At 36.8% G+C, this 16,144-nt stretch overlaps 1 protein-coding gene across 2 annotated transcripts in view; it reads right to left on the reverse strand.

Annotated features, from left to right (window-relative positions):
• The window catches only part of HYCC1 (hyccin PI4KA lipid kinase complex subunit 1), an 87,351-nt gene that overhangs the window by 25,819 nt on the left and 45,388 nt on the right, over window positions 1-16,144 (reverse strand). For both annotated transcript variants that reach the window (XM_002686713.7, XM_059885821.1), the window contains exons 4-7: window positions 13,533-13,712; window positions 12,602-12,682; window positions 11,965-12,080; window positions 11,492-11,587 (exon numbers count right to left, since the gene is read on the reverse strand). In XM_002686713.7, the coding sequence (XP_002686759.1) occupies window positions 11,492-11,587; window positions 11,965-12,080; window positions 12,602-12,682; window positions 13,533-13,712 (473 nt within the window). The remainder of the gene's footprint in view (window positions 1-11,491; window positions 11,588-11,964; window positions 12,081-12,601; window positions 12,683-13,532; window positions 13,713-16,144) is intronic.

The raw sequence follows: 16,144 nt of genomic DNA on the forward strand, positions 1-16,144 counted from the left end.
TACAAATTTTTTCCTGTGGTAAGAACTTTTAAGATTTATTCTCTTTGCAACTTTTAAACATGCAGTACAGTATTAACTGTAGTCACTATGATGTATATTACATACCCGGACTTACTTATTTCAAAACTAGAAGTGTGTACATTTTCACTCCCTTTACTCATTTTTGCCCACCTCTCAACACCACCCCATCACCTCGTCAACCACCAGCACAACCTTCACTTAATACAGTACTAGAAAACAGCCTGTAATTTACCCCTCCACTCAATTACTACTTGGAACTTAATATTCCGTCTACTCAATAAATCTAAGCCTTCACTTAAACATGTCCAAGTATACTACAGACAACTTCAAAAAATGCCCCCTTGACGATATCATTTATTCAAAGCAACTTTAAAGAATAAATATAAATTAATTTGATATTGACAGGATCTTAAAATTCTTTAGAACCAAGTGTAGGAGGGAGCAGGGATACTTAAAAATGGAATGTTTCCTTTCCCTCAAAATTTGTATGTTGAAGCCCTAATTCCCCAGTATGATGGTTTTGAACATGGGACACCCTGAGAGTAACTAGGTCATGAGGGTGGGGACCATTACTGGATTAGTGACCTTATAAAAAGAGTGAGAGAGGCCAGAGAATGCTCAGCCATGTGAAGGTGGTTGGTCACCTGTAAGGTAGGAACAGGGCCTTTGCCTGGAACCAAATCTGGCATCTTCACCTTGGATTTCCCAGCCTCCAGAACTATTGTTTAAGCCACTCAATCTTCAGTATTTTGTTATAGCAGCCTGAGATAAGCTCAGAAAAATCAACTCTACATGAAATAAAACAACTCAAATTTTGTTTTATATTATAAAAACAGATATGCAGATGACACCACCCTTATGGCAGAAAGTGAAGAGGAACTAAAAAGCCTTTTTTTTTTTAAAGCCTCTTGATGAAAGTGAAAGTGGAGAGTGAAAAAGTTGGCTTAAAGCTCAACATTCAGAAAACGAACATCACGGCATCTGGTCCCATCACTTCATGGCAAATAGATGGGGAAACAGTGGAAACAGTGTCAGACTTTCTTTTTTTGGGCTCCCAAATCACTGCAGATGGTGACTGCAGCCATGAAATTAAAAGACACTTACTCCTTGGAAGGAAAGTTATGACCAACCTAGATAGCATATTCAAAAGCAGAGACATTACTTTGCCAACAAAGATCCGTCTAATCAAGGCTATGGTTTTTCCAGTGGTCATGTATGGATGTGAGAGCTGGACTGTGAAGAAGGCTGAGCGCTGAAGAATTGATGCTTTTGATCTGTGGTGTTGGAGAAGACTCTTGAGAGTCCCTTGGACTGCAAGGAGATCCAACCAGTCCATTCTGAAGGAGATCAGCCCTGGGATTTCTTTGGAGGGAATGATGCTGAAGCTGAAATTCCAGTACTTTGGCCACCTCATGCAAAGAGTTGACTCATTGGAAAAGACTCTGATGCTGGGAGGGATTGGGGGCAGGAGGAGAAGGGGATGACAGAGGATGAGATGGCTGGATGGTATCACTGACTCTACGGACGTGAGTCTGAGTGAACTCCGGGAGTTGGTGATGGACAGGGAGGCCTGGCGTGCTGCGATTCATGGGGTCGCAAAGAGTCAGACATGACTGAGCGACTGAACTGAACTGAACTGATAGGCAAATTAGAAAAGAGACTCCTCCTACTCTTATTACCTAAAGAAGCAAACTTAGAACAATTTCTTCTTACACTTTACTCCTTTACGATAGGGATGGTAGTAAATAACTGAGAACCACTATGTGAAAGATAAGATTTCTCAATTCATTTATTCATTCAATAAATACTTATTAAGGATTTATATTGTGTCAGACACTAGGGATATAGATAAAAGATATAGTTCCCACAGGGATTCATAATCGAATGAAAAAGACTGTAGTAAACAAATATTTGCAATGACTAAGTGACAGAGGTAGAAAAAGGAGAGAGAAGTAAATGCTAGTGGAAGAAGTAGAGGGTCAGAGAAAGCTTTCCAAAAAGAGATTTCTTTGAACTACATGTGTACTTAGTTGCTCAGTCACTTCCAACTCTTTGCAACCCCAGGGATTGCAGCCTGCCAGGCTCCTCTGTCCATGGGGATTCTCCAGGCAAGAATACTGGACTGGTTGCCATGCCCTCCTCCAGGGGATCTTCCCAACTCAGGGACTGAACCCAAGTCTCCCAATGCAGGCGGATTCTTCATCATCTGAGCCACCAGGGAAGCCCCTTGAAGAAAAAGCGGTATTTGGATTTCCCAGGAAAGAATACTGAAGTGGGTTGCCATTTCCTTCTCCAGGGGATCTTCCCAACCCAGGGACTGGACCCATGTCTCTGGCATTGGAGGCAGATTCTTTACCACTGAGCCACCAGGGAAGCCCTAGGTGAAAATACAGTAAAGGGCAAAACCAGAGAAAGATGAAACACTGTGATACTGAGGAGACTGGTAGAATTTTAGTAGGAATAGAATGCTAGGACACTAAAAAGTAAGAGAAGCTAGCTGGTTAGGAGTCAGAGCATTTTATAATTTGCTGCGCTTTATCATGAAGGCAAAGGGAAGCAACTAAGATTTTTGTTTTGTTGTTTTAAGCAAGGGTTTGACGTGATCAGACTGGTCTTTTGATATCACCCAGGCTATCTTGGGAGACTAGAGAGGAGAGTGTCAAAATACCCCATGAGTGGGAGAAAGGGAGCCTGAACTAAAGAAGTAATTGTGGGGAGAAGGAGAATCGGTGGGACTGGACTCACATCAATTAAGTATCAACAGGGATTGAGAAGGAAAGAATAAGAGAAATGTGTAATTAATTAGCCCTACATTTAGTTTGGATAGCTGACTGGCTGGCAGCCATTAAATCAATTTGGACAAATATCACATACTGTTTGGGAAGATGCTAAGTTTCAGATATGTTTATTTTTAGGTATATGATACAGGTGTCACTTTTGTCTGTCATGTTCTCTCCTCCACCTCCAGTATCTTCCATTAATAATCCCTTTTCCCTCTTACCTTTAGGAACTAGTCCTCCCCTATAAAATCAAGTATAGCCATGTGATTATGGTGAGGCTGCCAATAACACTGCCTGTGACAAGAGATCGCTACTCTAAGATCGTTCCCTTCTTCCTTCTAACAACGTATATAAAGGCACACACCCCTCCGCACTCCCCAGCCAGTTTTAGCTAGAACAACGGCTACCTGATGGAACCCATATTCTCTAGCCTTCCTAGCATAAGTCTGATCATGTGACTAGTTCTAGACAGTGGTTTGTTAACTGAAGTGGTGCGACTTCTGGGTTGTACCCTTAAAAAGCAGCTGCTTGCCTTCCACTCTCTCCCTACTTTCAGGATAGAAGGCAGATGTAATAGCAGTGAGCCATCACCATACAGACAAGAGGGACAGTGGAGAGAATGTAGAATCCCAAGAAAGAAGGAGCATGAACACTTTAGAAACAGAGCCAATCTGTCCTCAGACCATCTATTAGCTTGGGATTTTATGTGAAAGAAAGTGAATAGCTACTTTAAGTTACTGTTATTTCTGTTAAAACAGTCAAACCAATATTTAAACTGATACATATTCTTCCAACGATACTGCTACACAACTTGGCCCTAGAAGGGTTTACTCAAGCCTCAGACAGCAAGATCAGAAGCTTGGGCTGGACTGTTTTTCACAGTGAACCTGGGAGAGACGTTCTTTTTTCTGAGTTCACTAAAGGTAGACAATGTCAGTTTTTAGCTGCCTGTAGTCACTGCTCTTACCACACAAAAGAAGCCTATCGTCAGAAAAAAAAAAAAAAATGTACAATCCAACAGATGATAACCTAACATCATTTGAGCCTCTGAATCTAGTTGACCCTGAGGTCAGTTCTATCTCTGCTTTTCCCAAGTTGTTGTCATTCAGTTCCCCAGTCGGGTCTGACTCATTGCGATCTCATGGACAGCAGCATGCCAGGCCTCCCTGTCCCTCACCATCTCCCGAAGTTTGCCCAAGTTCATATCCATTGCATTGGTGATGCCATCCAGCCATCTAATCCTCTGATGCCCTCTTCTCCTTCTGCCCTCAATGTTTCCCAGCATCAGGGTCTTTTCCAATATGTCAGCTGTTCTCATCAGATGACCAAAATACTGAAGCTTCTTCAGCTTCAGCATCAATCCTTCCAACAAATATTCAGGGTTGATTTCCCTTAAGATTGACTGGTTTGATCTCCCTGCTGTCCAAGGGATTTTCAGAAATCTTCTCTAAGTACTACGAGCCAAAAACTTTCCCGATGATATAATGCAGTTTTATGCAGATATCAGTCAGTTACAAGAGAAAGAATTCTAACTTTCATAAGGTATTTATGGAACATTTTAATGATGTTTACTGAATCAGATGCATAGGTTTAGAAAACGGGGAAAAGTATATGGTTTAGAAAAGAAAATATGGTCAAAATCATTTACTGTTATTATTACACAGTTGTTGTTTTTTTTTTTTTAAAACAACCTTGCCTTGGCTCTAGGATGGTCAACCAACTGTTAAATTTACTTCAGGTAAGAACTAGAGATCCAGATCTCTCAATTCAGGCAAGATATAGGAATCTAGGCCTTCTCATTTTCTCTACTAGCTACCCAAGGAGATAAGCAGTCATGTATTAGAGGGTTTATTTACTTCTTTATTCAGAAATGCAGACAATTAAGTGTCTTAGTCCATTTGGGCTGCTGTAACAAAATACAACAGACTGAGTGGCTTATGAACAATAGAAATTTATTTTTCATAGTTCTGGAGGCTAAAGTCACAATCAGGGTGCCAGCATGGTTGGGTAAGGGCCCTCTTCAAGGCTGCAGACTTCTTGCCATATCCTCACATGACAGAAGGTGGGGGGAGATCTGTGGTATCTCTTGGCTAAGAATATTAACACCATTCATGAGGGATCCTCATGAATGACCGAGGAACCCCTCAAAGGCCCAACCTCCTAGTACCATAACATTGGACATTAAGCTTCCAACATAAGAATCTGAGGGTGGATGGGAATACAAACATTGAGATCATAGACATTAGGGGTTTTGGTTTGTTTTTTAGCTGATAGTTTTTAATAGCTACTAAAACTTCACAGAATTTTTCGTTTATCAATGAAAGATTTAAAACAAATTAAAACTGAATTATTTCCTTTAATTGTAACTGTATTTATCGGATCACAAATCTCAAGTGGAAGAGATCATCTTTCATTCATTTACTGAACAAATAGCTACTAAGTTTTACTGTATGCCAGGCCTTTCTCTTGAACTCTGAGCAGATAGCAGTGAAAAAAATCAAAGTTCCTGATGTCATGATATCCCAGCAGTTGACAGGCTATGCCAAATGAACAAACAAGGTAATAACAGTGTTATAAGCACTAAAAGGAAATAAACTGGGGCAGATAGGAAAATGCTACTATATAGAAAAGATGATAATGGAAGACAACTCCAAGGAGATGACATTTAGCGACATCCAAAATAATCTAGTCCTAACAGCTGCAGCATTAACTGATAATGGCATCTGTTTACTTTCTCTTCTCCATTCTTTTTTTTTAAATACCTAAGAATTCTGATTTACTCTTCAGTACTCTGATTGCTCTTCAAAGATATTCTTTCTGCATAGATTTTATTTTATTTTTACTGAATTTACATAAGATATATAACAAAGCAAAAACCAACAATAAAGCTACATGTCACATGAATGCTTGACTCTTCTATGCATTATGCATTAGAGGGTTATCCTGAAGTTATGTGATTTCCCTTTACAAATCCAAAACATAAGAACTCAACCTTACAAAAGAACAGTTGAGTGACCTAACCCCTACTGCGGTATTAAACTTACTCTACGGTCACATATGGGCTTCCCTGGTGGTTCAATGGTAAAGAATCGACCTGCCAATGCAGGAGATGCAAGTTTGATCCCTAGATCAGGAAGATTCCCTGGAGAAGGAAATGGCAGCCACCTCCAGTATTCTTGTCTGGAAAATCCCATGGACAGAGGAGCCTGGTGGGCTACAGTCCACGGGGTTGCAAAAGAGTTGAACACAACTGAACGACTAAACAACAACAACATGGTCACATATAGATACCTCCCAAATTCATAAACCGTGATAAAATTAAATTCCTTTTGGAAGGCATATTTTGTCAACATATTTTGGGGAGAAGATCTAAGGATCAATTTGTCAGTGAGGGAAATTACTGCCATGATTCTCATTCTCTGTTGAGAGACACTTAGTATCTCATTCTTAGACTGAAAGAAAACTTGTGAGATTGTTGTCAACATACTGAATTACAAACCACAAAATGATTAGAAAGTCGAATTCCAGTGGGACTGACTGGAGAGACTATTTATTTAGAACTTAAAGTAGGAAAAAAAAAATAGATTAACTACCATCATTAGATCATCAGACCAATGAGTAGAAACTAGTTAGAAAAAAAGGGAAACAATAATTTTTCTATTTTTTAGCTTGAGAAATATTTAAAATTCTGTCCAGTTCTATTCCATATCTACTTGGATAAAACATAGACTATGACATAAAACTAACCAATTTCAAAACTTCTTCCTTTTCTGCTCTGCTTTTTAAATAGTTAGAGTGGAGGTGAAGAGAAGGCCAGGAGAGTAGAAAAGTGGAAGACTAAGGGAGAAAAGAGAAAATGGAAGAATTACCTATATAGCAATAAGCATTTTTCTTTTCTCATGCTCTTTGAAATTAGCAGCCTAGTAAAGGCTGCATGGCACCCTACTCCAGTACTCTTGCCTGGAAAATCCCATGGATGGAGGAGCCTGGTAGGCTGCAGTCCATGGGGTCGCTAAGAGTCGGACACAACTGAGCGAATTCACTTTCACTTTTCACTTTCATGCACTGGAGAAGGAAATGGCAACCCACTCCAGTGTTCTTGCCTGGAGAATCCCAGGAGTCGGGGAGCCTGGTGGGCTGCCATCTATGGGGTCGCACAAAGTCGGACACAACTGAAGCGACTTAGCAGCAGCAGCAAAGGCTGCATCTTCTCTCATTTTCCTAAAGAGAATACCATATACAAAACTAGTACTAAAGTTGTTGGAGGAAAAATTATTTCAAATCGGTTGTAAAGGAAGGATGAAGAAGATTTATAAAGGCCGAAAGGTTTACAAATTAAATAATAAGCAGTGAAAAGTCAACTGTAGGTTCCTTCAACAAGGAATGACCTAGTATAAGGTATGCTCTAGAACGAATATTAACTTCAAACAGGTGGGAAAAAAGAAAGCGCGTCTGTGCATCTACAATGAAAATGTGTGTTCATCACTGGGGCACAATACATAATAGCTGTCCTTAACTGAATGATGACAAAGTGGTATACACTGTGCTAGGAGCCTGTCCTCCCCCTCTCTCTTTTTATTAGTCACAAAAATTAATCCACAGGATGGTTTCTTTGCACAAAGGTGTCCTTAATAGACATAAAACAAGAACAAATCTATTAGGTGATCAGAAGGCTGACTTAGAAATGAGGACTGTTCATATAGGAAAAAACACACAGATCAAGAATCCCTAGCAGTACATATTCAAGTTACTCAGTGAGGTAACTCACTAAGTGAACAAAATCAGGACAGTTGCTGATTTTGGGGAGAATTTAACTTATAGCTTAGTATAGTTTTTCATGTTTAATATTTATATTCAACATCAAAAGTCAAGATAAGCCATTTATTAAACACACTTGTATTAAAAGAGATGCTCAAAGAAAAGAAAAATATTTTCACAAATTTACAAGACTTAGGCATATACTAATAAAACTTATCTGTAGAATTGGTGGCTATGTTGCTTTTAGGAGGGTCATATGTACTATTTGGGCTTCCTTGGTGGCTCAGTGGTAAAGAACTCTCCTGCAATGCAGGAGATGTAGGTTAGATCCCTGGGTCAGGAAGATCCCCTGGAGAAGGACATGGCAACTCACTCTAGTATTCTTGCCTGGGAAATTGATGGACAGAGGAACCTGGCGGGCTATAGCTCATAGGGTCGCAAAAGAGCCAGACGTGACTTAGCAACTAAACAAAAACAATGTAATATTTAGTACTCAGTTCAGTTCAGTCACTCAGCCGTGTCCAACTCTTTGCGACCCCATGAACTGGAGCACGCCAAGCCTCCCTGTCCATCAACAACTCCCAGAGATCACCCAAACTCTTGTCCATCAAGTAGGTAGTACAAGATAAAAACCTGTTGACTAAAACTCATTCAATCTAGCTCAATCTAGCCTCCTTTCAGATCTCCCCTTCCAGTGGTCTGTGCACACTACATATGAGGAAAACACAAGCATTAAACTGGCCATCAATCTGAATCAAGAAGCAAAGCTTAGAGTTAACTGAACAGATTTTTGCCCAGTAGAATAGATAAGTGGAGGGTGGGAAGTATCCAGGATTGTTTTAATTACACAACTCATTATAATCAGAAGGTTAAAAATAGAACAGAACACATCTGTCACGGAACCTACATATATTCCAAGAAATTTTTATGGCTGTATTATGAATCTGTCCTCTTAGATAGCCTAGTCAATCATTTTGCATAATCATCAACAACATCCAAACTAAGCAGCAATCTGAAACAACTGCTACAGGGCCAAGATGACTTGATTAGCCATAGCACAGTGTGATCACTTGAAAATCTGCATTAGGACTAAGATCAACAGGAAGCTCTTATACTTTAACTATCATAATCACTTAAAACTTATCACGTCAGTTCTATAACCAATTTCCCTTCCCTAGCTATAAACTAGGCTTTGCTTGATTAGATACTGTGTGCTTAGTCACTCAGTTGTGTCTGACTCGGCAACGCCATGGACTGTAGCCTGCCAGGCTCCTCTATGCATGGGGATTCTCCAAGCAAGAACACTGGAATGGGTTTCCTTGCAGGTGGACTCTTTACTGTCTGAGCCACCAGGGAAGCCCACTAGTGCTTTCTAACTTTTATCTATACATTTTTAAAAAATGTACACCTTAATTAGAATATTTGATAAATGATTAAGGACATGAGGGATTAAGAGAAATAGATTTGAAATCATGCAATAATAGAGAATCTAAAATAAAAACAAAAGCAAACTAAAAAAGATGGAAATGATAAGTCTGATAGAGATCCTATTATGAATGTTCTGTGCCGTAAGAGTTAGCATTTTTAAATATTTTTAAGTCTTTTGAATTACATAAATCTCTTTCCTCCTTCATTTTCTTATAGCTGGTGAATATACATATGAGTTTTCTTGTGGCACAGAGTTAATCTAATACGTTTCTACTAAAATATTCTTTGGCCAATATCCTGTAGACAGTTTTAAAGTAATCTGTGTTTCTCTTTGTTTTCAAAATCAGCCCCATTTGTATTCTTAAAAAAGGTTATCTAATTTCCTGGTTAGGTAAACTTGATATACTAGCTATTTTCTATCCAGAAGATAAAAGTAATTATATTAGAAAACAGCCCGTTGGAGTTACACAGGACCTGTGACAGGAGAAGGTGATGGCACCCTACTTCAGTACTCTTGCCTGGAAAATCCCATGGATGGAGGAGCCTGGTAGGCTGCAGTCCATAGGGTTGCTAAGAGTCAGATACGACTGAGTGACTTCACTTTCACTTTTCACTTTCATGCATTGGAGAAGGAAATGGCAACCCACTCCAGTGTTCTTGCCTGGAGAATCCCAGGGACGGGGGAGCCTGGTGGGCTGCCGTCTATGGGATCGAACAGAGTCGGACACGACTGAAGTGACTTAGCAGCAGCAGCAGCAGCAGCAGCAACACATTTTTTTCCTAACTTTGTCATCAGTAATTTCAGTAAAACATCAACAGTGGATCTTATTTAGGAGGCTGTAGTAGAACATCTGTATGTACACACACGTGCACACACACACATCTCCCTGGGTCCTACCACCTAAGACACTGCTTTAGAATAGTGTGTTTAAGTTCCACAAGTGAAAGTTCCGAGTTACCTCTTAAGCCAATGTTTCTGAAGTGCTGGTTCTTACACTCATTTTAGTGTGTAACATTTTCACTGGACCATACTGAAATTAGAAATGAAAAGTGCGAAACATCCCACTTTTAACTTATGAATTTTTGTCCTTGCCTTCCACTCTACCCTTTTTGGGTGTAAAAATATTCTCTTTTCATTAAATAATGTTGATGTAAGATATTTATAACACAATGACTTGACAAAAGTTGGCAACATTATGTAAATACCCACTTCAGCTTTTCTGAAATTTTATAAATCTGTGAAATTCAAAAACCCTGGGCACTTCTGCCTTTAAAATGGTTAAAACAAGAAACATATTAGAAGAATAAGTAATTGAGAGCGATGGCACATTGGTACCATCCTCCAAGGGGCAGGCAATGAAATTATGCTTCACTTCAGGAAACAGTTGAACGGCTCTCTGCTTCTCTATCTTCTCTAATAATCCCCCTGCCTTGTTACCTTCCTCTCCCTCTTGACCTGCATGGTTTTCTATCCTAATCAACAGAATCAATTTACGGTTTTTGTTTTGTTTTGACTTGATTTTTAAGTATTGCTCTATGCACCCTCCCTCTAATTAACTGCCCAAAGCTACATTTTCTAAGTAAGTTTGCCAAATCTAAAATTACTTTACAAGTTCCTGAATTCTATATTTTCCCTTATTTACTTGAATTACAAAGGGTATTTTCTCTATCTTGTTTTTCTTAAAAAAAAAAAAGAAAAAAGGCAGGGTCTTCCTGGTGGTTCAGTGGTTAGGACTCAGTACTTTCACTGCTGAGGCCGTGGGTTCAGTCCTGAATGGGGAACTAAGATCTCACAAGCCTCACAGCACAGCCAAAAAAAACGGTAACATGTTCAACACAGAAAATTTAGAGAATGACAGAAAATCACACAGGAAAAAAATTACAATAAACTATAATTCCACCAAGTAGACATAACTACCATTAATACTCTGGTCATATTCAGTCAATGTTGAAATCACACCATATATACTATCATTAAATACTCTTTTAAATCAGAATTCTTAAATATTTGCATATATTAATACCCAATAATCATAATTTACTTAACCAAGTTCTTGGCTAAATTTTTTTTTAACAAGAAAAGTTTAAAACCAGTATCTCAAAAAAAATAAAAAAATAAAAAGCAGTATCTCCTACTTATTTCTTGGTACCAAATTAGAACACAATAAAAATAACTAGATAAGATAGGCAGATAAAAAGCAAACAAAACAGAAACCATGTCAAAAACTGAAAGGTCATAACAGTTCCATACTTTTAATTATATAGTATAAGTCTTTTCTCATCAAAATTTTCCACTGAATTGTTATTCAGTTTTACCCTCTTTGTTGTGTTTTTTTGCGACTTCATTGTGTCTTTAGGGAACTTTCTGTATGTTGACTAGGTGGAGCTCCATATTAACTTATTTAGTGTTTCAAACAAATGATTAAACAAAAAATAACATAGATATGTAACAAACAAGCAATACTAGATTCATATATTTCAACACTAAAAACATTTGCATTTACCTTGAACAAATTTGACACAGTGATTGAAGAGAAACACGGGGCATATAGGTTAAGGCAGCATTGTAACACAACAAAAGGAATGTCAACACTTCAAACCTAAAAACAAACCCAAAGAGTATTTACAAATCTTGAGAATTCCAAGAAGTCAACTATAATTAAGCAAGCACTGGGGAGGGATATTGTGTTACAGAACAGACCTGTCCAATATAATCACACCAACAACAATACAAAATCAAAAAGAAAAAGAAGTAACAGTTATACGAAAATTACCTTAAAAATTCAATGCTCCAGATGACATCTGAAGCAAAGTGTCTAAGTGACAAATAGGGAAGATGGGGTGTCTCTTGTATGAAATGACTCAACATTTTAAAACTTGTTATACATAACTCATTAAACATTATTTATAAATCTACTGAAATAATTTCTTTAGAAGTCAGCATGGTAGAATAGTAGGTTATGTCTCCACAGTATACCTATTCTGTGCTGTCAGCATCTCTCTTTGGGGGTGAGGTCCACTGTACACAACTTTTGACAAACCATGCTGGGAGAGGGCGCTCTCCGTCAGAGCCATGGACCCAATGCTGGAAGGCTAAAGACAAAGACATGTGAATAAAGAAAAAGCCATTCTGTTTAAGGTGTGGTATTTAGAATATATATACCAATATATATATTTAGAATGACTGCTATAAACATCATATATCTTAGAAATATTCAGATTGCCTACCAAGTATGCTGCTCAAAGATTTAACAAATAACTAAAAACAAACCACAAATAGAAATACAAAATAGTTTAACCTCAAAAATTCTACCCCAGAAATACATAATTCACACACACACATAAAATCTAATCTTATTCATCAGATAAAGGGAAAAATATTCAAAATTAATACTTTTAATAGATCTTTTACAATCAGGTTTTAGTTTAAACTTTAATGATTTTGATTTCCCATTTACTTTGGGAATAGCAACATACTTTGTGTGAAATTTTACACTTTTTAAGGTACTAGCGAACTGATCAAATTTTTCACCTCAATAACCAACCAAACCCTAATTTACAGCAACTGCAAATCTTAGGACCAATAAACTTACTTTGATAAAAATGTAACTTACTTCATGATATACAGATGGTTTGGATAAAGATGGAATCGTAAAACTCAATACTTTACTATGTCCCTGTTTGTCAACTATTTCCTACAAACAAAAGAAAGTAAAAGAAAATGTCTCACAATATTTATTTTTTACACATAAATTTAAATATTTATTTTTTACACATAAATTGTTAGTGAAAAAAAAAAAGACCTGAAAAGAAAGAAATTGTAAAGTCAATTAAAATCTTAAACTATGATAATCCATTATTTATAAACATTAGGAGTTAACCTTCTCCTTAAAATGTAAGTAATGTAGTTTTAACGCTGAAATGCAGATGTCTTGTCTTAATTATCATTGATTTTTCTCATGTAAAAAGTTCCATTTTCTAAATCAATTAACACAGTCCTAAAACATATTACAAAATGACCCTTAAATTATTTTTCCATTTAAAAAAAGTACAAACCTTAAGTATCTATCTAGAATATTGTACTATTTAATATACAAACATTATCAGTAATGCAAACTATATATTAAATCAATGGTGTAAACTCTGGAGACAGTCCAGATTTTATACAATTATTAGTGGTAGATCTTAGTTTAAATCTTTTCTCCAAACTTTTTGTGATGGTCACAACAATTTATAGACAGTGGCTTTTAAGTTTAAAAAATTAAAAATTTAACACTGATATTTTCAAATATTTCCATAAAAGAATTTAAATGGTCTGATTTTTAGTCTCCAATCAGTAAAAAATGTGTATTTACATAATTGTATGTATGCCCATACAGGCTTTAGCCTCCATAAGGTTATTTTGGGGAGAATGAGGTATGAGTCATCTGATGTAATAAAAAACAAACATTAGCTCTACTAAAATGAAAAACAGTTGCTATTATGTATTCATTTTTGCTGATATTTAGATTTTAAAACATTTTGTTAACTCCATTAAATACAAACCAAATTGTAAACCCCTAGAAGAAGAGCTTCAATGCATCCACTGCTGTGCACATTTCTGCTGGCGGAGACAGCAAGGTAGCACCAAATCAGTTCTGGAAGAAACTGCAGTGTAAATCGAAGCAACTGCTCCTCTCCACTGCGATAGAATTCAAAGAGCTGGTGACAGACAGGTTCCAACAACTGGAAGAAAGACAAAACATTAACTCAAGGATTGGACTATATTTGAATGACACTGATATATAAAACATAAAAGCATTTTCCTGATTGGTAAGTACTGAAATATGCAAACATTTCCATTTTTGGCAGCAAGACTATTCACAGCTAAGCTAGTTAGTAAACCTACGAATTCTAGTGGAAGGCCAAACTGCAAGGTTAAGTGTATACACAAGTACTCTGTAAAGTTTTAAAACATTCTGTAACTCCAAAGTAGTATTGTTATTAAAACTATATCTTTTTAACTTCCTGAAATAAACAGGTTGTGAAGAATTTTCTTCCTTAATATCCTTCCAGATAAAACATGCCAATATACAAATGACTGAGTTGGAGAAATTGAAATGGGAATCCTAGGTAGTTACTGTCACATGGCCTTCCTGAGCTTATAATTAGGTAGCATCTGACTGCAATGACTGGTATGTGGAGTAGATAAATAATATAAAACCCCTAGATCTACTTTCTTACTGTAACCATGATTAATTGCCCCTAGATAATCTAAACACCTCTGTCATTTTGTTTTAGACATGATTTGGACTTACTGATAACCATTTTTCTCCCAACACCCCCACAGGTATTCAGTTAAGAGAGATAAGTGATCTTTAAAGCATATACAATAATCACACACAGGTCACTTACAAATATGTCAAGAGATTCACAGGGCTATTTTTCAAACAGGCTATTATTATAGTTCAGTGAATGGGAGTTCATTCGCTTCCCCAACTTACGCAATAGATTCACATCAACTTAAGAAACAGATTTTCTACTACAAATAAGTGGAATGAACAGAAACTGATTTAAAGTGGATGCCTTGATTTCAAAAAAGTTCAATATGTAAACTTGATACAATTAAAGTCAGAATTATTTATGCAAGGTAAAGAAAAAGTTATACTTTTAATAAACGTCGACAAAAAAAATAAACCGACAAAATTGGTCTTTCCTACTGAAATACTATCTTCTTACAGTTAAAGAACATTTTTCCACTCTGAAAATGGTTGTTAGAGGGCAAAAGGTGTCCAATGTGGCGTGGCAAAGATAACAGAAACAGAAGGGTCAGAGGCAAAGTAACGCCACTCAAAGACTACGAGAAAAGTTTTTAGGGTAGGAATTAATTTGCAAGAATGAAGAGGCGGGTAGTGGAAGAAAGACTGTTATGGGAATGTTTAGGTTTCAGACTGGAGTTTTTAAAATTTCTTTGTGGACCAGTGCCAATAATCTGGTAAATTATGGTGTGACATCACTCATCTCTAAATACCCAGGAAATCTTTGATTAAATCAATATAGTCTAACAAGTATTTGAAAATTTATAAAACTTTATGGTGAAAATTTATTTGATAGTCTGCATGAGCACATAATCAATTTTAATCAAAACACTCCAGTCTTTTAAATTCATTTAACATCTAAAACAGAGTTTTGATTTATGAAAGCAGAACCAAATGAAGATAGATTCAAAAGGGATGTAGCAGTTACACATTGCAATAAGATTAGATGAAATTAAGTATATCAAACCACTAGAGATAAATACCAATATTTATGCAGGGTTTTACACTTGCACAGTACTTTCATATATGTAAACCCATTCAATTCCCACAATACTAGGATGCAATGTCTTTACCCTAACAATGTATTCTTTCTACATAAGCAAATTGAGACAAAGAAGCTACCGAAACCAAAAATAATCACACAGTTCAGGAAGGCCAGACCGAAGCCAAGACTTTTTAACTACTTCATAAACATACCTGAAAAATGTCAGAAAAGAATAAGACAACATACAATGTGGGAAACACAGGCAGTGTTGGACTTATTTAACCTGATTATATTTGAGACAAATAATGGGGCATTAGAATATGCTGCATTCCTAGTGTCTTGCTCAAATTTTTTAATGCATTTTCTCAAGGAAACATTACTAAACTTGATTGGGTAGGTTTTACAATATTAAGAGAGAATTGTACTTCAAGTATTAGTATATTTTGATATGTTAAATGGTCTTCTATAGTCTAATCATCATGTACCTTCTTTCCCTTCTAAAATACATTATGAATTCTGTAACAACTGAGTTACAAATGAATTTTTACAATCATCCACTCATAAGTAAGAAGCTGTATCTTAACAGAATTTTAATGGTAATAAGAAATGTACCATAAAATGCCTTTAAATGACTAAAGAAGATGGAAAAAGCTAAGTTTGGGTAAATTTACAAGAGAATTTTCCAAACTTCTTTTTTTTCATTGAACAATTACTGAGACTATATGGATAGGACAAAGATACAGAGAAGTTGGAGGGGACTAATATTTAGGTGCCAGTAGCCAGGGAACTGACTTCTCACTCTGGGCTCCCTATGTTTAAAACACCAAAAAGATTTCATGTGGCTCTTTCAAAAAAAAAAAAAAACAGCTGGCTTC

Source organism: Bos taurus, chromosome 4 (genome assembly GCF_002263795.3).
Source record: "Bos taurus isolate L1 Dominette 01449 registration number 42190680 breed Hereford chromosome 4, ARS-UCD2.0, whole genome shotgun sequence".
NCBI classification, from domain to species: domain Eukaryota; kingdom Metazoa; phylum Chordata; class Mammalia; order Artiodactyla; family Bovidae; genus Bos; species Bos taurus.